At 41.4% G+C, this 24,494-nt stretch overlaps 1 protein-coding gene across 13 annotated transcripts in view; it reads left to right on the top strand.

Moving 5' to 3' along the window:
- GBF1 (golgi brefeldin A resistant guanine nucleotide exchange factor 1) overlaps positions 1-24,494 on the top strand; it is a 265,435-nt gene that overhangs the window by 154,863 nt on the left and 86,078 nt on the right. For 9 of the 13 annotated variants that reach the window (XR_014788747.1, XR_014788745.1, XM_084841340.1 and 6 more), the window contains 8 exons: positions 8,944-9,112; positions 9,321-9,532; positions 9,714-9,812; positions 10,771-10,965; positions 11,916-12,102; positions 12,437-12,574; positions 13,520-13,608; positions 17,916-18,118. Coding sequence is in view for 11 of the 13 variants with exons in the window: in XM_084841340.1 (XP_084697466.1) it covers positions 8,944-9,112; positions 9,321-9,532; positions 9,714-9,812; positions 10,771-10,965; positions 11,916-12,102; positions 12,437-12,574; positions 13,520-13,608; positions 17,916-18,118 (1,292 nt within the window). In the remaining 2 variants the exon portion in view is untranslated. The remainder of the gene's footprint in view (positions 1-8,943; positions 9,113-9,320; positions 9,533-9,713; positions 9,813-10,770; positions 10,966-11,915; positions 12,103-12,436; positions 12,575-13,519; positions 13,609-17,915; positions 18,119-24,494) is intronic. The other 4 variants (XM_084841341.1, XM_084841336.1, XM_084841339.1 and 1 more) reach the window with 2 other exon arrangements.

Raw genomic sequence — 24,494 nt, 5'->3', positions numbered from 1 at the left:
TCAATTCTTCAGTTTCTTTTATTAATGCTGATTGAGGTGTAAGAGGGGAACCTCCCGATCCCGTAGAGATGAAAGTCTCGGCAGACAATATCTGGGAGTTGAGGACCGTAGCTGAAATCGGCGAATTACTGCCGGTGGGACTTGAAACTGATGGCGACAGTTCTAAGTCAAAGCGAGGGGCAATGCCTCTGTAGGGGGGATGGCAGGGGCTCAGGAGCCACAGGATCTGGATCTCGACGGGGCAGTCTTACAGTAACATGGGCCCGTGGTGGAAGCAGGGCATAAGCAGGTGGAAACGCCGTTAGCTCTGCCAGATCTTCACACGGGGCTTCTAACACTGGTTGTAATTTCCTTTTGGCCAATTTTTTTTTTCTGAGCACCAAAACTTTTGCCTGGGATTCTAGGCATTTCTTTAGCCATGGAGGAGAAACGCGGACTATGGAATCTCACGGTCGGGGGAAATTGGTCGGGGTGCCCAGGTCTCCCAACCACAATGGTATATACACGGCTGATTTTGCTGGGCTCTAAAGAGCCTTTAGTAGGCCATCCTACACCAAAAGACGGCCACTCTATTTCACACAAAGTCTGCAACCGTTGAGGATTCATGGGGGGGTCCCCATAATCTCCACTAAAACCTTTCTTAAAAGTTTCTAGCATACATCCTAAGGGGGTGCAAGGTTTGCTTCCCGCACCACCCATAGCCTCCCTCCTAAATTGAAGACAGACACAATTAGGGAATGGGAATTGGTCAGTGAGTAAGGGGTCTCACTGGCCGACACAAGAGGATTTTACACACCACGCACTTTGCTACTGGCCTGGGCACCCGGACGGTCAACAGTATGCATCAGAAACCGGAGTAGCCACTCACACAATCATCAATCTCTCCACTGCATCCATATGTCCCTGCCACCCACTTTTCCCACTTTTTACCAGAGCGGAAAGCGGCTTCCCCAGCTTCCTACTGAGTACTGGCGTGCTGGGTACTGGCGCCCACTCGGGGGTGTGATCAGGCCCCCCTTCTACCCGCAAGGAGTAGGTTCTTTTTGTATACGTATACCACCAACACTGACCTTCTTCATAAGGCGGGGCCCTCTTTTTTTCTGCCCAGTGGCCTTTCTCCCTAAAGGCGGGGCCCTCTTTTTCCCATATACTTGCCTTTCTCCTGAAGGCTTCCAATGTGGGTTTCAACTCAATTGCAGCTGCGATACAGGCAGGGCTCAAGTTCCTTCCTCCGCTTCCCAAGGTTCTCTTGCTGCTCGCTGCCGTTTGGGCGATCTCGGTGCAGGCTTTCTCCCATTCACTCGACAAAAAGGTCGGTGGCGCCAAGAAAAGGAGGCATGCGCCGAGCTCGTCTTCCCGGTGCGGCAATCAAGAGCAGGCAACTGCCACCTGTCTGGCTCAGAGCCTGCCACATCCGAGTCACGGCACCATTTATGTTGCAGAACTCAGAGTCAGAGAGACCACGGAGTGAAGGAAAAAGAGATTCTTTATTTAACGCGCGGGCTTAAGGCTGGAATCATTTCCAAAGAGCCAGAAGCCCCGAAATACATCAGCACATTGTTTTTATAGACATTGTGATACATATGAAACGGCTCCTCCTCCCCCTCCCGCGTGGGGTTGCAGTCCTCAACATTTCTCCTCCTAGCACCATTGTTTATAATACAAGAATTGGGTTATAGGGTAGCCATGATAAGGAGAGAACAGCAGAGAACAAGATATACGATTGTATGACCTTTGACAAGACAAGGAATTCCTGTGTCTCGTCAGCTTACAACAATATATTCAAGGGAGAAAGAGCTCAGCAAGAACATGAAGCATGAGACTGTATGAGGCTACTTAGTCTGACCCCCGATATGGCTGCTACACAAGAAGGCAGCAAATCAACTTTTTAAAAGATATATTGGTTCAATGCCATTTGATTGATTTCAGCCAAACTTCCCATCATGATTCAGCAGTGCAGCGAACAGATTTTAACCATAGAACATTCATGTTTTTCATGTTTTTTTAGACATTAAAAAAGCCCCAAATATTGAAAAACTAAAAAAACCCACACACCCCAAACCATGTTAAAGTATGAAAAAAAAGAAGCACAGTTTGAAGCCAGGGAAGATTATTAGGCCAGGTTATAGGCCAGCCTGCCCCCTCACCTTTTCTGTGGGGCAGCTCCATCTAAGGGGGATGGAGTGGATAGACCCCTCCTTCAGGGGGTTATACGGGAGGACCATGGCAGGGGCCGTGCCTAGGGGTGCTAGCATATGTGCCTTCACTCAGGCGGGGTGGGCACAATGTGTCCAACTGTGATAGCTGTGTAAGTTTGCTTGAAGGCTTATCTGTATCAACCTAAAGACAATTCCAATCAGACCAAAGGCCTGTCTAGTGCAGCATCATGTTTTCCACAGTGGCCAACCAGATTCATCTGAGAACGCTATAGCAGTTCATGGCAACAGTAGCCCTTTTTGTTCCCCAAGAAGTGGTAATTTACAGACATACTGCCTCTGAGCCTGGAATTTGACTGTGAAGGAAGGCTGGAACTAACCCCAACCTCCCTACAAGGTAGGCCAGACCACCTCAGGTCCCTGCTTCAAATGATAACCCAGTAGCCACCCTCACTGGCTAGCTGGCACTGGACTTAGCACCGAGGTTTACTCAGAAGGAAGCACTCTCCACTCTAAGGTTGAATAAAGGTTTATTAAAAGGGAAAAGTTAAGGGTAGAGGGGAAGGGGAGAATAAAAGATTACATAAAGTATGACATTCAGAGAACCTTCAAGACAGTACAACCAAGCAAAACAATAAAGGTATACCATACCTATACATTACTGAAGTAAGGGCCTCCCAGGATAGGATACTTGCCAGCAGCCTAACATGTCAGAATACAGCCAGGAAGAGGGGAGACAGCCACACGTTCACCCTGATTCCTTTTATTGCCCAACCATGGCAACCCAGGGCAGATTTCCACCAGCCAATCCTAGGCCTGGACTCCAAGCCTCTCACACCATCCCAGAAGGGACAGAGTCTTCCCACCAAGCCCAGCTGTTATCACTGTCCAAATTAACGGAGTCTCTGCCTGACCCTGAGCACCAGAGACTGGGAGCTACAGCGTGATAACTGTTCACACATGGTTATATCATATGTGTTTTCTGGGCCTTGATCACTGGAGAAAGATGGCCTGTTGTTCTTGACATTGTCTTTAAAAAAGTTATCTCAAGTAGAAGAATCCATCAAGCACATTAAATAGGTAGCTTAAACTCTCCTGGAACTGGAGGCAGTGAGCCAACATCAGCTGTTAACCCAGCAAAGGTCCAGAGGAGATTGAGAGCCTTATATACTCATTGCCAGCCTGTCCTCCTCCTGGTCCTCAGCTTGGTCATTGCTTGTGGCTGGATTGTCTCCCTCCTTCTGAGTAGACCCCTGGCAGTAGTGCCGAACAAGTACTCCTATGGCAACTGTTGGCTTCCCACCAGCTGTGCTGCCACCTTCACTCTTGAGGGCTGGGGGGTGAAAAAGGAGAATCGGGTATACCATCAATGGGTTTTTTTGACAAGTTTCTGCTGAAAGTGCCTGTTTTCCTCCAAAGCTGGCTACACTGACCCCCTCCCCGAAGGAACAAAAAACTTACTTTAGAGCAGGGGGTGAATGTAGAAAAGGGCAGAGGGCTCCCTCAAAGATGCAGGAGGCCCACCAAGGCTTCTCCTCATTCCCTGACTGAACTTGGGAAAGATCCAGGATAGAGGGGAGTGGCACTTGGCAGAGTCATTTTGAGCCAGAGACTATGGAGGTTGTAATTCAAACCCTAACTTCACCACCTCCTGCATCAGCCCCTTCACATCATGGAACTGACTGCTATAACTAATGTGTCCAAGTCATGATAAATATGAGTGGTTTTGTCCTTTAAGTGGGGTTGCTACCTCTTTTTTTCTGACAGGCTCCTTATCTCTAACAGCTATATGGCAGGCAGGTATAACATGGTCCTCTCCATGCTAGGAATAGCTGTACCTATTTAATTAGGCTGGTGCAGATGGATGAGAATTTCGTTTGGTTCATTGTTTGATAGAAACTTAACAGAATTTGCAAATTTCTTCATAAACAGGAGGGAGAGATTTTAAAAAATCGAATTTGGGAGAAGGCGAAACTGACTGATTTGTCCATCCATAGCATCTACTAGCTGGGGCTTCTCTGATAATGGAATTCCAACATCAGAGAGCACAGAAAGAAGGAGTTCTGGGGGCATGCTGAGGGACGCTGTGAATTCACGGGATCCAAAGTCCTTCTGTGTGCTCAACACACACCCAGAATGAGGGAAGAACCACGCCAGCTGTGGAGTTGTTGTAGTTCATGTCCCTCCCATTGGAATTGATGGGAGGGAAACTGTTTAAAAAGAAGGGAAACAATGCAAAAGTTAAAAAGTAAAACATCGCTTCTCCCTTCTGCCCTGCTGGCATGAGCCGAATAGGGCCGTTCCTTCTTAGGATTGCTCTGCCTGTGCATTTCCAGAAATATGCAGTATATTTACAATAGACAGAAATGAACCTTCAACTTTCATTTATGTATTCCAACAAAGGAATATAGACAGGGTTGGGGTTTTGTTTAGAACAGCAGCAAAATACTCTGCTCTGCTTACCAGCTAGCATGGTAGAAAAATCCAAATTATCTCTGGTTGGTATTTGGCTCATTTTCAAGTGGGTTTGAAGTGAGGAGGGGCTGCCTGTTCCTTTTTTTCTGATTGAACAATGGGACAGGTAGACAGCCTAAAATTTAAAGATGCAACGTAAGGTACAATTAGTAAAGTGTTAAATCATTTGTTGTATTAATACACACACAATCAAGTAATTTGCTGTAGATGTGGAGTCTCTGAAGTTCAATTTTAGCTACCCTACCTGCATGGGCGGCTTCATTCACACAAAGCATGGGTACATAAGAAAACTGCTACTTCCACTGAAGTGAATGGAGCAGCCTGCACAGATACAAGCTCTGTAAATGGATCAGAACACACATGGGGCTCTGAGTGAAAGCAAAAATCTATACAGTGTTTTATTAATATGTAGTACTGCAGGAACCAGTCAATTTGCATACATTTATTTTCATAATCTATTCTGTTTCTGTTTGATACTGGGAGGACCAAAGGAGGATATAGACCCCTAAAATACCCCCTGCCCTTTCGAACTGCAGCCCCTCGCCTCTCACAATATTATCATTATTATTCCAATTTATTGAGAGTGCACGCCCATGCTGAAGTCTTTTTGGCACCTGCCAAACCATTTTTTATTTGCCCAGGTATCTCAGCGTGTTGAATCGTTATTTTAATTGCTGTTTTACGGTTTGGCCTGGTTTTACTGTTGGTTGCTGCTATTCCTCTGGGTGTTGCGTAGTTTTACAGCAGAATTTTTTATTGTAGTATTTTATTCTCTTAATTGTACGCTGCCCTTGGAACTAATCATGAAGGGCAGCTTATAAATTTCTTCAATGAATTAAATATTTATAAAGGTACCTAAAGGTTTCTAGGTGCTACCCAAAGATTAAGAAACAACACAGCCCCTGCCTGGAGGCATAAAATCTAATAGACATGGTACAAAGGAAAAAGGGGTGGGGAGAGAATGGCTGGGGGAAAAGCAAGTTCAGGTACTAATTCTTCATAAACATTTAATTATATCTGTTTGCCAGGTATTTCCCTCGTGCTTTGCATCTTATTTTCCCACAGCCAAGGAATAATTGTTGTTTATTATTTAAATAGCATCATGACTGTGCATGTCACTTTACAGAATGACAACACACACACATCCCCAAAACAAAATACAGGTTCCTACCCCAAAAGAGCTTACAGTCTGAATTTTAATGGGGGGAGAGGGACAGGAGTAAGACTGAAAGAAGGAGAAGCCCAGGTTAGTTAGTTAGTTAGGGTGCAATCCTAAGCATGTTTAGACAGAAAAAAGTCATACAACTCCCAGCATTCCCCAGCCAGCATGGGCAAGTAACCTCTTTCACCTCTTGAGGGCTTCATTCCAGTGGTGGGCATGGCTGAAGGCAAATGGGGCAGGGTCAGAAATACAAAAAACACTGGCATATTGTAGCTTAAAGCTTTTACTGCCAATAACTAAGCCCTAGGAGAGCCATTTTAACCTTTTAGATTGATGATGAGGAAATGACTATTCACTTACTGACGGTTGCCCATATGGCAACAAGCTATAGGTGGAAGAAAGTTAATCCTCCAACAATTAATGATTGGTGTATGAAGGTTTGTGATATGGCCCTGATGATGGAACCAACTAATATGATCAGAGTATTTATTTACTGTTAGGGGCAATTTAACTGGCATGAGTTTCATTATGTTTATAACTCTTCTTTGTTATGAAACTTTCAGGAGTTGTACCTCTAATGGTTTTAAGATGGGGGTAATGTAGAAGGAGCTGAAATTATCAGATAGATACTGCAGGGGAAGGGAGTAAGTTGCCCAGGTAATGGAAGAAGAATGTTGGGAGTTGTTGTGGGAGGGGGAGAGAAGGAAGAGCTGAGAAGAAAGGAGTCATGGCTGAAAGAGAGGGCAGCTCCAGACAGTATTCAGGAAATGAAGAAGAAAACCCATTAATTATAATTATTTTAAATGTGTCTGTGATATTGAAGTCTGCAGTACCATATTCAGTCGCTATATGGCAGACGTTCTTAAGATAGTTTTCTAGTTCATACTAGTGATGTACGAAAGGCACTTACCTGGTCCCGCAGCTTGCTTCGCGGTGTGGGGGAGGCACTTCGGTTCTGCCCCCGAAGTTCAGGCCGGGGAGAAGCGCCCCGTCTCCCCGGCCGCGAAATAAAAAGTGAATGGAAAAAAAACAAACAAACACCCGTGATAGGCTACGTAACTATTAATGTAGCCTATCATGGCAAGATTTCCAAAGTCAGCCGTGATAGGCTACGTTAATCGTTATGTAGCCTATCATGGATGACTTTGAAAAAAAAAAAGCGCGTATGCAAATGGCGGCGCCCATGGGCGCCGCCATTTGCGTTCCTTATTTGGGCCCGGGTAGTCTACGTAAAGATTTACGTAGACTATGGCGAAAATAAGGGCAACGCTATTTGGAAATCTAGCCGTGATAGGCTACGTTAATCGTTATGTAGCCTATCATGGGTGTTTTGTTTTGTTTTTACTTTATTTTGTAATGGCGGCGGCGGCAGCCGGTCAGAAGACCGGCCGCCGCCCCCGACGAAACACCGCCGGGACCCGCTGCCGAGAGGGACATTCGCATGAGGTAAGTCCCATCCTGGGGGGGGGTGGCGGGGGTGGCGGCGGAGAATTTCACCAACAATTTCGGGGGGCCGAATGCGTTGGCATTCAGCCTCCCCGAGATTCGTGGAGAAATTCACGGCCATCCCTAGTTTATACAGTTTGAAGTCATGAGGAAGTAGTCTGAGGGAAAGAGTTATGCGGCTCCCCACTCCCCTGTTTTGCTGGGCAGCCCCCCCCCCCAGGGGGGAATGAAGTGGACAGGCCTCTCCCTCAAAAGGTTATGGGGGTCACCATGGCAGAGGCTGTGCCTAGGGTCCAGGGCAGGCATAATGTGTCCAACTCTGTGCTGCGTAAGGTTGCTTGAGGGCTTTGCTGTATCAAACTAAGGGCTGATCCAGCCTGTGCTAAGCCCGGGTCCATGTGCTAGTAGTATATACAATCAGTTTTGTCTCAGCTTGCATCACAGCTCTGTGGTTCTGCTACACTCCTGTACTGTAAAAACAGAGAATTGTGGAAGTACATGCTTTCTCTTTTCTGCTTGTTTTCCTTTTAATATGATAATGAATGCGTCGAATGAAGAGGAGGAATTTAATGGCACAAACTGAAAACTTATTAGTGGACAAAAGCTAGTAGGGGGCATAGAATTTAACTGGGAGTAAGTCCCACTGAACTCCATTGGACTTATTTCTGAGTAGGACTGAGATGTTACACACACAGTTTCTTATACCTATATATCTGTAGGTATAGTTATAGGGTTGGATCTAGACTAAGTTATGCTTTACTTCCACTGAAATCAATAGGGTAAGTTAGTCATAACAGTGAGGTATGTTAAATGCTAATCCAGCAATGACTGTGGGAAATGGACAACAGGTAGGAGAATTTCCCCCCATTAGCCTTTTACCACTTCTTATAAGGTAGAAGGCATGCGTTTAGGTGACATGACTGAGAAGGATTTCAGGGCTAAAATCAGCTGAAATGTGAGCTAACAATTACACAGAATAGATGAATTTTTTTATTTGAAAATTGGATTTTGAATCTAAATTCGATTTGTTTTATTTAAATCATATTATTTTATATTTTGTTATAAGGTTGTCTTGTTTTAAAAACAACCTGTTTAAAACATATTAAAGTTTATAGTTATAATCTCTTAGAATTGAATCCACAATCCTTTATTAAATATAAAGGATTTCACAAAAGGCTTCTTTTCTGTATAAAGAAACAAGGAAAAAAATGGCCTTTTGATGTCAATAATTATGAATTGGTTATGGACCATGTTTGTTGTTGGAAACTCAATGCAAGTCATTTCAAGCATTGGAACCTAGCTTTTGGTTCCAGAAGGTGTCTTAAGAAGGTTGAAGGTAAGAAGGTATCTTACCAGGATAACCTACTGAATTTGTCTTGGTAGTTACCTGTTCCTTTTCTGTGCCCTCCAAACTGTAAGGGATGATGAAGTATTTGGGAAGCAACAAGTATGTGAAAATCACATGATGAATCTGAAGATTGAAATAGGAAGTTGAAATAGGAAATATGTTGGCAGCTTCATATATTTAAATGAGTCATTGTTTCCCCTGAGTAGCTACACAGCTGAGTATTGGGCTACATGACATTTGGGATATATTCTATGAAGATTAGTATTATTTTGAGTGGATGGGATTGTTATTTCAGTGAGCTGTTCATTGAGTAATGTTAGCTTATACTAATTTCCTTATTATCTTTATGGCTAAAGAATGAATGCCCCCGGGAGGAAAAGACTCCGTCTGCCTCAATAGAGTCTATCCCAGAGGTTCTTGAGGAGTGTACATCTGTAACTGAACACTCAGACTCTACTTCTGTTCATGACATGGACTATGTCAATCCCCGGGGAGTGCGATTTACTCAGTGCTCTCAAAAGGAAGGTGAGTGCTTTGGAAAAAGATCAGTGTCCCTTGGTTCTATCCATCCTATTCCTGGTAAAAAAAAAAAAAAGGAAGAAAGCACCTGACATTTGCCATTGTGAAGAATAATTTTGTTTCGCTTAGACTAGTTGGAAATAGGCTGGAGACTGGAGTAGAAATGCTATGTTGTAAACATTCTACTTATTCTCTCCCTCCACCTCCCCACAAGGAACAGCCTTAGTCCCCTATGGGTTGCCTTGTATCCGAGAACTACTCCGCTTCCTCATCTCCCTCACTAACCCACATGACCGCCACAACTCCGAAGTGATGATCCACATGGGACTACAGCTACTCACTGTTGCTCTGGAGTTGGCTTCTGTTGCAAACTGTCCATCTCTCCTAGGACTTGTGAAAGAAGAATTATGTCGATATCTCTTTCAAGTGAGTTTGGATTATTCAGATTCTTGCTAAATTCTAATATGTATAAGGCAGTATCTTTAGAATTACAGCCTTTGTGTTAGAGCATTTTAGAAAAACCTTTTTTGTTGTGATTTTGGTTTGCCTTCCAGTTGGGAGGAAAAAGTATATATTTACATTTGTTCAACTTTTATTTCTTTCCCAGGTATTGAGTGTGGAGCGGCTCAATTTGTATTCAGCTTCCCTTAGGGTTTGCTTCCTCCTCTTTGAAAGCATGAGAGAGCACCTGAAATTCCAACTGGAGGTAAGTCCTTTGAAGTGCACCTACCTAGTCTTTGAAAGAGATCATTTAAACAGCTTTATGGCTTGGTTCATGGATGTGTATACAATCCTGTCTAAGAATTTAGGAGACTATGTGGGAAACTAGAAGTGATTCTGAGATTCCCAGGCTTCTTTCTTTGTCATCTTAAAGTAGGTATAGATATGGTAGACAATCCATTCAGTAATTTGGCACCACTTATACTTCATTGATAAAACCTGGGAAGGGAAGGCACTATGCCTGGGAAGACCAGGCCCAATGGCAGAAATGGTGGCTGTTTGGTCTCTCTGCTTGTCTTCTCCATGGAGGCAGCACATGGATCTCAAGTTGTCTTGGCTGGAATATTGGAAGTCTAAGCAGCAGTATTGGCTCTGACCAAGTAGAAAAAAGGAAGAAGCAAAATGAGGTGGGAAGATTCTCTTTCGAACTCCTCAATATATTTCTTGTCTCGCTTGTGTTATTGGATTACAGAATGTATTTTTCTGTCTGAAGGCCAATTAATTTGAAATATTTTCTGCACTTCCCATACCTGAGCGGCGTGTCACAATAACATACTATACCCATGTTCATGTGCTGGCATTTTGTGCTTTTACAGACTACTCATAGTATTTTTTTATTTTCTCATACAGAAGAACACTGATGCTTCTTGTCTGCATGACCCCTCCCCCCAGAGCAAAAAGATAGCAACTGTTAATGCACATTTTAAAGACTGTATCTCTTCTACTTGCTAGATGGTTCCAGTGGCAAAGCCATATTTCTAGGGCTGTTTCATTTAACATAAATCTGAAATAGAAAAGTGTGTGTGTGCTATATTCATATTTTTTTTAAGTGGTGGAGACCAAGACAAGAAAGTGTCACTTATAAAAGTCCCCTGTGTTTCACATGAAATTAAAAACTCTGTTGTCTCTTGCCTGCTTATATCCTGGTCATTTTTTTCTACCAGATGTACATAAAGAAACTGATGGATATCATCACTGTGGAAAACCCCAAGATGCCCTATGAGATGAAGGAGATGGCCTTGGAGGCCATAGTTCAGCTCTGGAGGATTCCTAGCTTTGTCACTGAGCTCTACATCAACTATGACTGTGACTATTACTGTGCTAACCTGTTTGAAGATCTCACCAAACTGCTGTCTAAGGTCCTGAAAAGGAACTACTTTGCTTTTTTCTTTCCAGTAGAGATACACACATTTCAACACAGCAGAAAATAAACGTGTAACTAGATGTGGCTGTTTTTGGACAATAATAACAACTGTGTGTATATGTTAGGGGATATTCTGATCAGGACCATGGTGCTTGGTGAGGTGTGGTTAATCTGTATATTCTCCCCTACAGGGTGTAAAGCAAGTTCAGGAATCCAAAAAAGGGGCAGAGGAAAGGATTAAGTACAGTGATCCCAATTGGATCCCCTTCCTCCAGTTTCTGTTAAACTGTTAAAAACAATGGGGGATTTAATGATGGGTCTTCTTTTGTCACTTCTACGTTGGTCATAAGACTTGATACTTACTTTACAAAAGCAGCTGTGTTTGCTAGTACTGTTTGTGAGGAACACGGAGCATGAACAAACTGGAAAACATCTACTAGAAATCCACAAAGAGAGAACACATCTCATGATGCTAGCAGAGAACTCTGGAAGTTATATGTCTCATACATTCAATAACTGACTGGCTAACCTTATTGTGGATTGTAAGAAACACAAAAAGTATATAGGGGGGCCTACATCTCCAAACATTTGGGAACACAATGCTGACCCATTCCAGGGAGCTGCAATTGACTGTGGCTGACTGGCATGTGTCTACTCTATATTTGGGTATCTCCCCTCACACTTCGGATGTTCTCTACAGGGAATATTGGTGTCAATGCAGCAACCTTCCTGCCACCACAAAGAATGATTCACCATCAGTGTTTGAGTGAAGTTTTACATTCTGCATCAGTAGTGAGTGGCATGAAGTTAAACAAACCTAGGTTATTTGCAAGGGGTGATTTTTGAGGAATGGGCTATTGTTATGGAGCTTTGCCTGACTGTGTATAGTTTTCCTCCCTCAAATGGAGATATAATGTAATGCTTAGCTATGCTTGATTTTCCCAGAATGCCTTTCCTGTTTCTGGACAACTGTACACTACTCACTTGCTGTCCCTTGAAGCATTGCTGACAGTGATAAATAGAACTGAAGCACAATGCCAAGCCAAAGTGCTTAGCAGCATCTACCAGCAGGAGAAAGAAGCACTGAAACCAAGCACAGAAATTGACTGTAGCATCAAAGAAACAAGCCCTAGTGAGAACCTTCTGTTAATTTTGCAGTAATATCTGTCCTTCCTGACTATGTTCTAAACAAGACTGCTACCTAGTTCCATAAATGCTCAGTCCCTGCCTTGATGCTATTGTGCCCAAACCTCTTAAACCTACCTGCTTGCCTTCATGGATTTTTTTGCAACAAGATTTCAGTCCATCACCTCCAGTTTTAATTTTGTACATAAATTTGATATGGACTCCTGAATAATGTTTCTTTGCAAATGGTTAAGATTCTTCAAAGTAAGGAATATCTATAGAATAACGTGGTGACTTTAAAACTGTCCTAGATTATTCTAGTCATCTTCTTTCCCTTGTAGTTGTTGAGGGACTGTTGACAGAAGACAAGTCACCCACTGCTGAATTACCAGAGGCATGTCCACTGACTAATGGCTGCTTGATGACCAACCACATGAAGCAGCAAGACTGTCTGAATTTGGAGGTGGGAAATGATGCAGGTAAATCTGACTCTTCATGAACATTTGTGTGCAATGGACATGTCAAATGTTTCCTTTCCTTTTGCCCCTCTGAAGCTGTACTACAGCTGGAGGTCTCCTGGACCACTGAAGCATATAAATCATGCACACTCACTTTTGATTATATTTACATTGATGGGTACAATAATTTGTAGGTAGTTTTGAATGAGGATAGTTAAGAACATAAGAAGAGCCATGCTGGATCAAACCAAGGTCCATCTAGTCCAGCATTCCAGCTGCCTGTGGGAAACCCACAAACAGAGCATGAGTATAATGGTACCCTCCCACCTATGTTCCACAGCAACTGGTGTACATAGGCATACTGCCTCTGATGCAGGAGGTAATATATAGCCATCATGACTAGTAGCCATTGATAGCCTTCTCCTCTAGAAATTTGTCCAAATGTCTCTGGATCACGTCATATGTTAGGATAGTACAAGTTAAAATATATTTTATATTGTCTTCTATCCCATAATATGTGAGACAGCTACTTGTCTTCCCTGCCTCTTTTTCCACTAGTTGTGGCTCGGTATATTAAGTTTCCACCACATAAACAAAGTAAAAAAGATAGGTAGCCAACCTGCACATTATGGCAGACCTTTTTTTTTAACGGTGTCCCTCCATTTACTATAATATGTGAAGCAATTTGCTGCATGTTTGCAGCTAACTCACAAGGTCTTGTTCCCTTGTTAATGTTATTTTTATTTTATTTAAAATTATTTTTAGGCTATCTTTAAGAGTAGAACCCTCTCAAGGCAGATTAACTAACACTGTCCTGCAGGATTTGGGGTGATAAAGAAAAGCAGTGCTGCTGAGTGGGTGGGAAGGGTGGGTGGGTGGGAAGAGAAAGTTGTTTAACTGAATATAATCAGCAGTGCTAACTGTCTGAAAGGATCCATTATGAAAGCACTTTGCTTTTGTTTTTAGCAGAAAAGACTGTCCCAAGGAAGCCCACTCGCTTTTCCTGCCTCCTACCCACAACGCTTGAACTGATAATGATTAAGAGTAAAAAGAAGGTATGGCCTGTTTCAAATGCATCTATAGCTTTTCAGCCCTGTACGTATAATAAAGACATGTCCTTTATCCTCAGGCTTAAAATTGAAAAGACTAGATACATGAGGTGAGTAGGAAGATTAGATTTGAGTATGCCAGAGGAAGAGGTGCATTTTAATTAGTTTGAAAGCACAGTAATGGAAGGAGCCAGGCAAATGTCAGGAGGTAAGGAGTACCAATGAACAGGAAGCAGCAAGAAAGAACAGGAGAAGCTGGGAAAAGAACGATGTAATTTTGGGTTGATAAGAGCAAAGGTCAAGAAGGGGCATGAAGCAGGAGAGGTGAACGCATCAATGAAAGTGAGAGAATGGAGATATTTGGAAATCGTCTAATAAGTTTATTATTCAAAACATATACTGTATAACCACTTTTCTAGGGTGCTCAAAGCAATTTAACATTAAAAAAACAGTTAAATGAAGGCAGGAAATAAAAGTGCATAGCAATATAAAACTTATCTTAGGAATAAACCAAACATGCATTTAATTTTTTAAAAGGTTTTGCATACCTTAAAACTTTTACATACCTTAAAAGAAGCATATAAAGAAGATTGTCCTGAATTTTGAACTAATTAGTATTCACAGATTATATCAGTAAAGAAATCTCTGGAGTTATGCTCTTTCTACATTTATCCCATAGTTTTAGTGATGCCTTTCTTTCACTAGAATACTAGTGATACACTTTGTATCACTTTGTATCTAACATACATTAGTTTTTCTTAAAATCATAGTGTGGGTATGAATAATACCAAGAAGCAAAGCCCTTTGAAAACTTAAAACAACTTTGTTCAATACAGCGTCAAATAGGATTATTAGAGTTTTTGTATCAGTCAACAATGGGTTTCAAGCATATTGCATAATAATGTTTATTTATTTATTACATTTCTATATTCCCCAGTAGCTGATACTAAAACCATAACATCCAACATGATAATAATAATGATAGATAACAACAAAAACAACAGCAGATGTTTCTGTCCTCCTTTGATATATTGTTTTTGTAGTGTTCACATAGCAATATGTTATTTAAATTTCTCTGAAAGGAAATCATTCAAAAGTTTCTGCCAACAGTTAAGTGCCTCATTGGGGACAGGAACTGCCACATTTTCAAGAAGAAGTAATAATCTAGGGATTGTGTTCATCTTTAATTCAGATATTCTTCCTAACTATGAAATAGTAAGGATTTGCCATGTCATTTTCAATTTTTAAAGTCATTTTTAATTTTTTTTTTAATGAATGGTGGAAAATTAATTTGAAACCATTCATTTTCGATCCAAGATAAATTCCTAAATATTTCACTGGCTTTGTCACATAGCAAATATATTGTTCTTCTAAGTGTCTTATTTAGTTTAATATTAATTCTGATTTTTAAACATTTTATATCCAGATACTTTCTGTATGATTTCTGGCACTGACTGCAGGGACTTACTTACAGTCAGTACAAATATCAGCATATAATGCTATTTTATAATTCTGTTGATCTATTCTACTACCAGAAATCTTCCTATTCAATCAAAACTTCATAGCAAAGGGGTCAGTAAAAATCAAAATGGTTTCTAGCCATTGTCATTCTAATCTAGCATACAGTAGGGCCACATTCCCCAAGCATGATTGGCATATGAAAGGAGGTGTGAGTATTTGAAACCATGTCTGGCTTTTAATGTCAACATTAACAAATTAAATTGGTTCCAGAAGCCCAGAGACAGCCATTGTATAATATAGTACAGATTGTATGAGTGCACCTCCCCACACCTGTCCATGGAACATCTACCAGGATGGTGTGCTTAATTATTTTAAGCAGTATTTCTCTTCCTAGGTGCTACTAGTTGCTTCCATGGAGGAAGGCATGGCCCATTATTGCAGTTCAGCTCTTTGTATAGAATTCTCTGTTGCAAATTTATGTGTATCTTCAAGAGTAGGTAGCTCCTGGTTTTCAGCTTGTTGCTAATCACATTCAGAAACTTCCACTGATAGCACATATTAATTTCTTTCAGAGACCAAAACGCCTCTGCTTTAAGGTTTCTGGCACTAGATTTTGAAAAACAATGATAGAATTATCTTTGTTCATAGATGTTGCAAGCTTTAGCCAAGATGGCTCCCTTCAGAGAGCAATTCAAGAAGTGGGTTTCTTATATTTTATCCAGGCTAGATCATCATTCTTTGATCATCATCATTTGTCTACATCATTATTAAAGTGCAATGTCCAGAACTGGACACATTACTGCAGATGAGGTCTGACTAGTGCAGAATAAAGGAGATTTATTACTTCTCATGATTTAGAAAGTGGTACTGTAAATGCAGCCGTAAATCACATTAGCCTTTATTGCAGCTGCATCACAGTATGACTCATGTTCGGCTTGTGATCGACTACAATTGAGTTGGAAGAACTCTTGCTGCTCACTGTGACTAATCTTCAGAGTACATTGTAGATAAAATTGCTCATTTTTATTCTGACTTTAATTACAAATATAGTGCTTGACGTTCCTATGATTTTCACTTGTCACATATGTTTGGATACATTTCAGTTTGTGCAACCTAAGGATTCCGCTTGTACTTCTTAACCTTTGGAAACCACTCTTGGAGCCTTTTTCAACTGAAGAGTGGGGTAAAAAAAAAGCAATAAATAAATAAAATAAATATGGACAAGGTCCTTAGGGAAGTGAGTTTGACATGTGCTCTTGACCCTTGCCATTCCTGGTAGATCTGCTGTTTGTTGGATGGAGAGGCTAATACATGCCTCTAGGAGGGAGGGGATGATTCTAGTGGTGTTAAGAGTCTATAGTGAGGCAGATCCCACCAATTTAAATAACTTTAGGTCAGTGTTGAGTGTATCATACATGGGTAAGATGCTTGATCATGTGGCAACAGCCCAGATCTAGGAATTCTTAGCTGATACTGATTTATCTAGATCCCCTTAAAAAAAAACAAAAAAAAAACGGTTTGGGGACTGAAACAGCTTTGCTGCTGAACTACCTGTGTGGACTCTCCTGGACCTCTTAAAAGCATTCATTACAATGGACCATGCTATCCTTCTGTATCATATTGCTGGGATGAAACTTGGAGGAGGTCACTATTTTGCAGTAGTTGTAGTTTTTCCAGTCAATCTCAGTGGTGCTGGGCTACCACCACCCTGGAGCGTTTGGTCTGTGGAGCACTGGAAAGGTTCGTCTTGTCTCCCGTGCTATTTAACATCTGTATAAAACACTGTGTGAAGTTGTCTAGAGATTTGGGGTATGGTGTCATCAGTTTGCAGATGACAGCTTGCTCTCTTCGAAGACTCAAGATTTACACCATGGGTATGTTTCTGGATATGGTGCTGTTGTTGCATGTATAGTTGGTGGGGGTGGCAAGGAGTGATTTTTATCACTTTAGCTAGCTGCAACATCCCTGGACAAGAAGGATCTGACCATAGTCACACATTTCTTCATAACATGTAGATTAGATTACTGTAATGTGATCTAAATGGGGCTGCTGTTGAGCAGAGTTTGGTAATTACAACTCGTCTAGAATGCAGCTGCCAGATTTTTAGTAGTGGCAAATGTTCAGATCACAAAAATTATTTTGCATCAACGCCGCTGGTTTGGGGGTTCAGTTCAAAGTGCTGGTTTTGACATTTCAAGCCCAAGCAGGCTTAGAACCAGAATATTTTAAGGACAGCAATCTCCCATATGAACCTACTCTTGCACTTGGCTCATCATCAGAGAACTTGCCTTGTCTGCCTCCCATGGTCTGAAATGCTGAGACAGTGCCTTCTCAATAGTGCATCAAGGTTATGGAATTCCTTTCCAAGGAAGGTTCATTCGGTCCCATCATTGATTGGATGTAGGCAATAACTCAGAACGTTGAGTTTCAGAGGGTATTTGGGTTATCAATAACTAGTTACTATGCTGTGTAATGCTGCTACTTATTTTGTGGTAAATTTTAAATACATTTTTCTTGTTTTACTGCTCTGTGTGTGTTGCAGTTTTAATTTCTTAGCTGCCTTGTGTATTCTTATTGTATGAGAGACAGGGTATAAATATTTTTATAACATAATGAAATACTTTTGAAGTTGTAACATTTTAAATGGTTTTACTTTATGAATGTATTGTGCTACTTTGGGGACTCTAGTCAAAAAGTGGGAATCAAAACTAAACACTAAAAATAAATACATATTATTAAGTTCTCTTACTGTGTACATGGTAGGAAAGACATGGCACTAATTTGCTATTAGGATAGCCTCAACTGTGTAGGATATCTTGGTTAATGATCTTGGTTTGACTTTTTTTTTTTAGCTCTTGATAAATGGTTCAGAACAGTTCAATCAAAGGCCAAAGAAAGGGATACAGTTTCTTCAGGAGAAAAACCTCTTGGCTACCCCCATGGATAATAATGAAGTGGCAAAGTGGCTGCGGGAAAATCCTAGACTGGACAAGAAAATGATTGGAGAATTTGTGAGTGATCGGAAGAATGTAGATCTGCTGGACAGTTTCGTGGGGTGAGTAGAAATGCTTGGGGTCTTATACTGGATTTGGTCATAAATAGGGAGCCAGTTTGGAGTGCTCTGGCATAGGGAAGTATAAGGGACTATTTGTTTTCATAGAATCATAAATTTGGAATGTGCCTGGAGGTCATCTAGTCCAACCCCCAAGTCAATGCAGGATCTACAATCTTGGATGTCGTTATAGCATCCTCGACAGATAGCCTAACAGCCTCCGCTTAAATACTTCTACTCCCCCCATTTTTTATTGTGAATTTTAACAAAATAAACCATAAACATAACAAAACCAAAGAAAAATAAAATAAAATATAGAACAAAATAAAAAATAAAAATGCAACAACATGTTCCAATATTTTCAGTTTCAAATATTACAATATTTGAGAAAGAAAAGAAAAGGGAAAAAAATAGATTACACACAGACTTCAGTAAAAGCAGACCAAATATCCACATATAAATCCATCTGCAAGTAACGCCTATAAACCACTCTTTCAAATGTTGCTAGTGTTGTCAAGTCTTCAGTCCATTGAGTTATAGGTGGTGAGCTTTTATCCTTCCAGTATCGTAGTATCAGTCTTTTAGTAACCAAAAGGTGCAAAAAATCCATTTACACTGACCTTGTGTTACATCCTAAGAAGCAGGTAAGTAATTTAAAAGAACATTTACATCAGCAAATATTAAAGAGCTTTCCAATACAAAATTTTCCGTATAATAACTTCCTCCCAAAAGGAGGCAGTCATTGGGCATTTCCAAAACATATGAATAAGAGAAGCATTGACTGCATTACACCTCCAACAATTAGTCGTATTAGACAAACCTTTATTAAAAAGATGTTGTGGTGTCCAGTAGACCTGAAACAAAAGTTTTTGCTTAATAAGGCATAACCGAAGATCCATTGAAATGTCCCATACAGACACCAAGACAGCAGTCCATTGATTAAACAAAATAGGACGTTCCAATTCCCTGTACCATTCCTGCTGTATACCACTTGTATCATATTTATTCATTGCTAATACATATTTGTAAACATGGATCGTGGGTCAATATATCTGATCAGCTTCTTGATCAGTATTTCCAATAGCAAAGGAGACTTGGAAGCAGTAAAAGCAACAGGACCGAATCTAAATACTTACAAATGTTTCAGTTGCAAATTCTGCCATTCCACTGTAGCAGGCAAATTGATCTTACAAAGTTGAAAATAACAAAAACTCATCATCAACCCCCACTAATTGATCCAGGGTAAAGATCATTTTATCTCTCCAGGCCCGCCATAAAAACATTTTCTTTCCAATTCTTAAATCTGGATTTCCCCATAAAGTCAATTTGGCATGGGAAAGTGGGTCAAACTGTAATTGACATGACATTATATGCCACGCATCTCTAACTGCCCAAATTGTGGGAGAAGCGCTATCTGCCTTAATATGCCGAGAAGCTAATGCCATCCATTTAGAGAGAGGCTCCAGACAAGAAGATTCCAACACTGACCAAAGTGGAAAATCAAATCTGAGTGGAAAAGACCAAAATTTAGTACAGGTCAGCAAATAAGCCCGATGGTATGTAGCAAGATCCAGAAAACAGAACCCTCCTTCATTAATTGGAAGTTGCATCCTTTTCAAAGATATTCTTGGTAGAAAGGAAACCCAAAAGAATTTACAAAACAAAGCATTACGTTTTTGGAAATATTTTCCAGGTATAAGTATGGGTATCTCACATATAACATAAATAATTCAAGGTATAGTATTCATCTTAAGAGTATTAACCTTACCCCATAAACTCAACTTTAAATATGCCCATCTATCTATATCTCGTGCAATATCATTAATCAACTTATTTAAATTTAGCATAATCATTTGAATATATCTCTAGGGATAATTATTCCCAAATAAGTAATGGACTTCGGGCACTGTTGAAATTGCCAATTGGCTAATATACTAGAGTATACCCTATCTCCAATCGGCATTATTTCTGACTGTGTCCAATTAATTGAATAGCCAGACAGTTCACTAAAAGTATTAATCAATTTCATCAAAGCCTGAACCATCACCTGGAGTTTCGAGATAAACAACAAAAGATCATCAGCATAAAGGCTAATTTTAAATTCTAAGCCAAAAAGGGCAATCCATGAATACTACTATTTTGTCTAATAGTAAAAGCAACAGGATCGAATCTAAATACCAACAAATGTTTCAGTTGCAAGTACCGCCATTCTGCTGTAGCAGGCAAATCAGATTGATCTCGCAAAGTTGAAAATAACAAAAACTCATCAACAGCCTCCACTAATTGATCCAGGGTAAAGATCATTTTATCTCTCCAGGTCCGCCATAAAAACATTTTCTTGCCAATTCTTAAATCTGGATTTCCCCTTCTACTTAAGGAGATCTCAGCACCTCTTGAACTATTCTTTTGCTTCCCTGCCCCCAAAAGCTGATGGGGGTGGGAAAAAGGGGAGAAGGGGGGGTCGAATGGCTGACAGGTTCCTCTTCTAATCATAGGGCACATTTTACCAGGGGCTCTCCAATCACTGTACTTTAGGGGAAGGCAAGGATGGGGTGTGAGTTAGGCATTCTTCCAACACCAGGAGGTTTCACTATGAAAAAAGCCTGAAAACTGGTTTTCAGTTATCATTCCATAGCCCCTGCACCTATCCTGAATCTCTGCAAGTTTCTTGCCTGGAGATACTTCTATGATGTGTGCCATTTTCATACAAATTGACAAAAATACCCACAGTGGTGAGAGGAAAGGGGAAGCAAATCCCCCACTCCTATTTGAGTACTCCCCTTCCTATTCATCTGAAACCAGACCAGCATGGTTCCCTCAGAAGGAACAACTATCCTTGCAGATTTCATTCAGTCCTGCCAATCAATTAAAAAGTTATCAACAGTTCCCTTAAAAACATCAAAACATAAAGGTGTGTAGCACAAAAAACAGTGCACCTACTTTATGAAATTTGGCAGGTATAATCCCCTCCTAAAGGGCCATTATGCCTGCAGATTTCATCCACTTCAATTTTTTTGCTTTCCCATGATAGTCAATGAGAGGCATGAAGCCTCCAATTTCTGAATTTCAACTCAGGTTCAGTACCTGAGTTGAAGTGGATGGCCTCCAAATCGGTCAGAGCAAAATCAGGCCATTTTCTGTAGCACCAAATTGGGGTCCAAGTCTAATCTTGTGTTCAGTGCACACCTCTACTCTGCTTCATCTTCTATATCTTCTGCCCTTTTAAGACCACTATCATGTCTCCCCTAATCTCTTATTCAGGCTAAACATACCCAGAGCTCTCAACCATTCTTCAAAGGACTTGGTTTTCATACCTCACACCATCCTGGTTGTCCTCCTCTAAACAAACTGTATTGTTTGTCCTGCATTGAGCAGGGGGTTGGACTTGATGGTCTTACAGGCCCCTCCCAACACTACTATTCTGATTCTATGATAACAGCTTGTTTACATTCTTCTTAAAATGTTGCATCCAGAACTGGATACTGTATTCCATATGTGGCATGATCAGCACAGAATAGAGTGGAGTGATTACTTCTCATGATCTGGAATCTATGCATTTATTAATACAGCTTAAAACTGCACTAGCTTTTTAAGCAGCTGAATCACACTGCTGGTTTATGTTCAACTTGTGATCAACTGCAATCCTATACCCACTTAGCTGGGGGTAAGCCCCATTGAGCTCAGTGGGACTTCTGAGTAGACATACATAGGATTGCACTGTAAGGCATCTAGAGCCTTCTGCATGTACAGCTGCCAAGCCAGGTCTCCCCCATCCTATACTTGTGCCCTTGGGTTTTTGTGCCTAAATGCAGGACCTTCTCCGTTGAATTACATCTTGTTGATTTTGATCCAGTATTCCATTCCATCAGGATCTTTTGGAATGTTGATTCTGTCTTCCATGTTATTAGCTATTAGCTTCATTTACCTGCAGATTTGATAAGCATCTTTTCTTTGCCATTGTCCATATCATTTATAGAAAACATTGAACAGCATAGGACCCAGAACAGAACCCTGTGGTACTCCATTTGAGACCTCTATCCAAGTTGATGCAGAGCCATTTATGAGTGCTCTTTTGGTATGGTTGCTCAACCAGTTGTGGATCCACCTTAGTATCTTCCAGCATGCATTTTACTATCTAGTCAACAAGGATTTCATGGGAGACGCTGGGAAGTGCTTTGCTGAAATCAAGATATACTATATCCACAGTTTTGGTGTGGCATGACGTATTCTTGATAAATCCATGTTGGCTCCACATAATCAATGTGCACATTTTTAGATGCTTGCAGACTGAAAATAATCTGTACTAAAACTGTGTGCCCCTCCCCATATCTATGTCAAGCTGAGCGGTTTCCCAGATCTACATATTTCCCCTTTTTGAAGATAGCCATAACATTTGCCCATCTCCAATATTTGTTATGTTTCCTGTTCTCCAATAATTTTCAAAGATTATAGCCAGTGATGCTGAAATATCCACAAGCTCCTTCAGCATCCTGGGATGTAGTTAATCTGGACCTGGACACTTGAATACATTTGAAGAAGCAGATGTATCTATGCTATTCCAGGTCTCATCTTTGTGGTCATTGTGCATCACACCTATGGGCTCTGAGCCTGTGTGGAGCCTCGATTCGGGAAACTTCTATAACTGAGGATCGTTTGGGTGGGAACCCTCCCCCACCATCCTACTGTGCATATCCCAGCAGGTTCCCGCCTTCCTCTTCAGTTCTCTTTCGACCGCCTAACTCGCTGTCTCTTTGGGAAATGCGCTGTCTTTCAGACTTGCTAGTTTTCTGGTTGTGCTGAGGTAGTCTAGGAATTTTCTTTGTTTTTTTCTTATTCTTTTATCGTTATCTTTTTCCTTTTTCTTCACAGTTTTTTTTAATTGGTGTAATTAGGGGTCTTTTTGGTCATTTTCTTCTGTATTGAGATCTCTGATCGCCACAGGACGTGTATGGCAGTGAAGGCCCCGTTTTGCAAATGCCTGCAACGTAGTAGCTCCCACTGATGGACATTGATGGCCTCCCACTGATGGACATTCACTCTGTTTATACTGCCTGGGGGAAACTCACAACAAAGAGACTTGTCATCAGTGTATGAGCTTTACAAAACAAGCTAGGCATAATCGCTGAGACTGCCTTAAGGCAGTTCTTTGGAAAAGAGCTGTAGAGGCTGTGGATTCCAAGAAGCCTCCGGCTACTTAGCCACATGCCTCAGATACTCTGGCAGAGATGCAGCCTTCCTTTCCAGTCTGTCCTCAGACTCTGACTCTAACCATGGGTTGGTCTAATCCACCTACTCAAGGATGCTCTCTAATTATTTCCACTGCTAAGATGCTGGCTAGATCTTCAAAGTCATCCATGGAGTCACAGAAAAAGAGGAAGAAGACCTCTGAGTAACATGATTCTGAGCCAAAGAGGCCACGTCAATCTGAAATTCTGCCACCCCAACCGATTCTCGATTCTCCCATACCTACCAGAGCCCTGACGGTACTGATATCGGTTCCGCCGCAAACGGCATCAACCTCTGAGAGAGAGATAAAGGATCTTTCACCACAGAGATTGGTTAATAGTCCACAGAGGCACTCCCCTGTGTATCCAACTTTAGAGCACAGTGCCTGACGATACCAGGAATTTTCACCGGACTCATTTGTGTCTGAGCAGTCAGGGTGGCATAGTATGACAGTATGACAGAGAATTTTGGGCGAGATCTAGTTCACCTGTCCGTGATTGGGACAGATAATCCAACTGGTCCCTTCCTCCGCGGGTCTCTTATCAATATGATGACTGGCAAACTTTTTGAGATCAAGAAGCCTATTTCAATCGAGCTCATGATTTGGGGGCAATTTCACTGCATTATCATCCACCACCATCGGCAACAGTCTCTCACCCTCTTCTGGATACCTCTTTTCTGCCACCTTCTCCGTTACCACCAAGGTCTGCTTCTTTGAGGATTTGATCTTCCCTAGCTCGGAAGCCAGTGACTCAATAGGACTGTAAGTACTAGTCCATTGATGAGTTGCCCCCTTCCATTGATGCTGCCTTCGACACAGAGCGCTGTACAGGCTGAGTCAGAACATGACCAAGCTGCTTCTCCACACTCAGTAGAAGACTACCTATCAGACTCTACATCGCTGTCATCAATTCCGCCATCCATTTCATCTCCAGAGGAGGCAGTAGGCACACAAGACTCATTCAGAAGAGTCATTCCAATTTACAGTTCAGATTTTAAGGATGGCGCAATCACTTGGGATTGAGATGCAGCAACTTTCTGAATGTCTCAAGGACCCCATCTTTGATGTAGTATATACAGAGGCATCAGTGCCAGTGGTTGTCCCATTTCTGGCTACACTACTCCAAACAGTTAAACAGTCTTGGAAGACACA

This window comes from Heloderma suspectum, chromosome 3, assembly GCF_057233095.1.
Source record: "Heloderma suspectum isolate Gila_16-S chromosome 3, 16-S_ref, whole genome shotgun sequence".
NCBI lineage: Eukaryota > Metazoa > Chordata > Lepidosauria > Squamata > Helodermatidae > Heloderma > Heloderma suspectum.
This window is presented reverse-complemented; position numbering and strand designations above follow the sequence as displayed.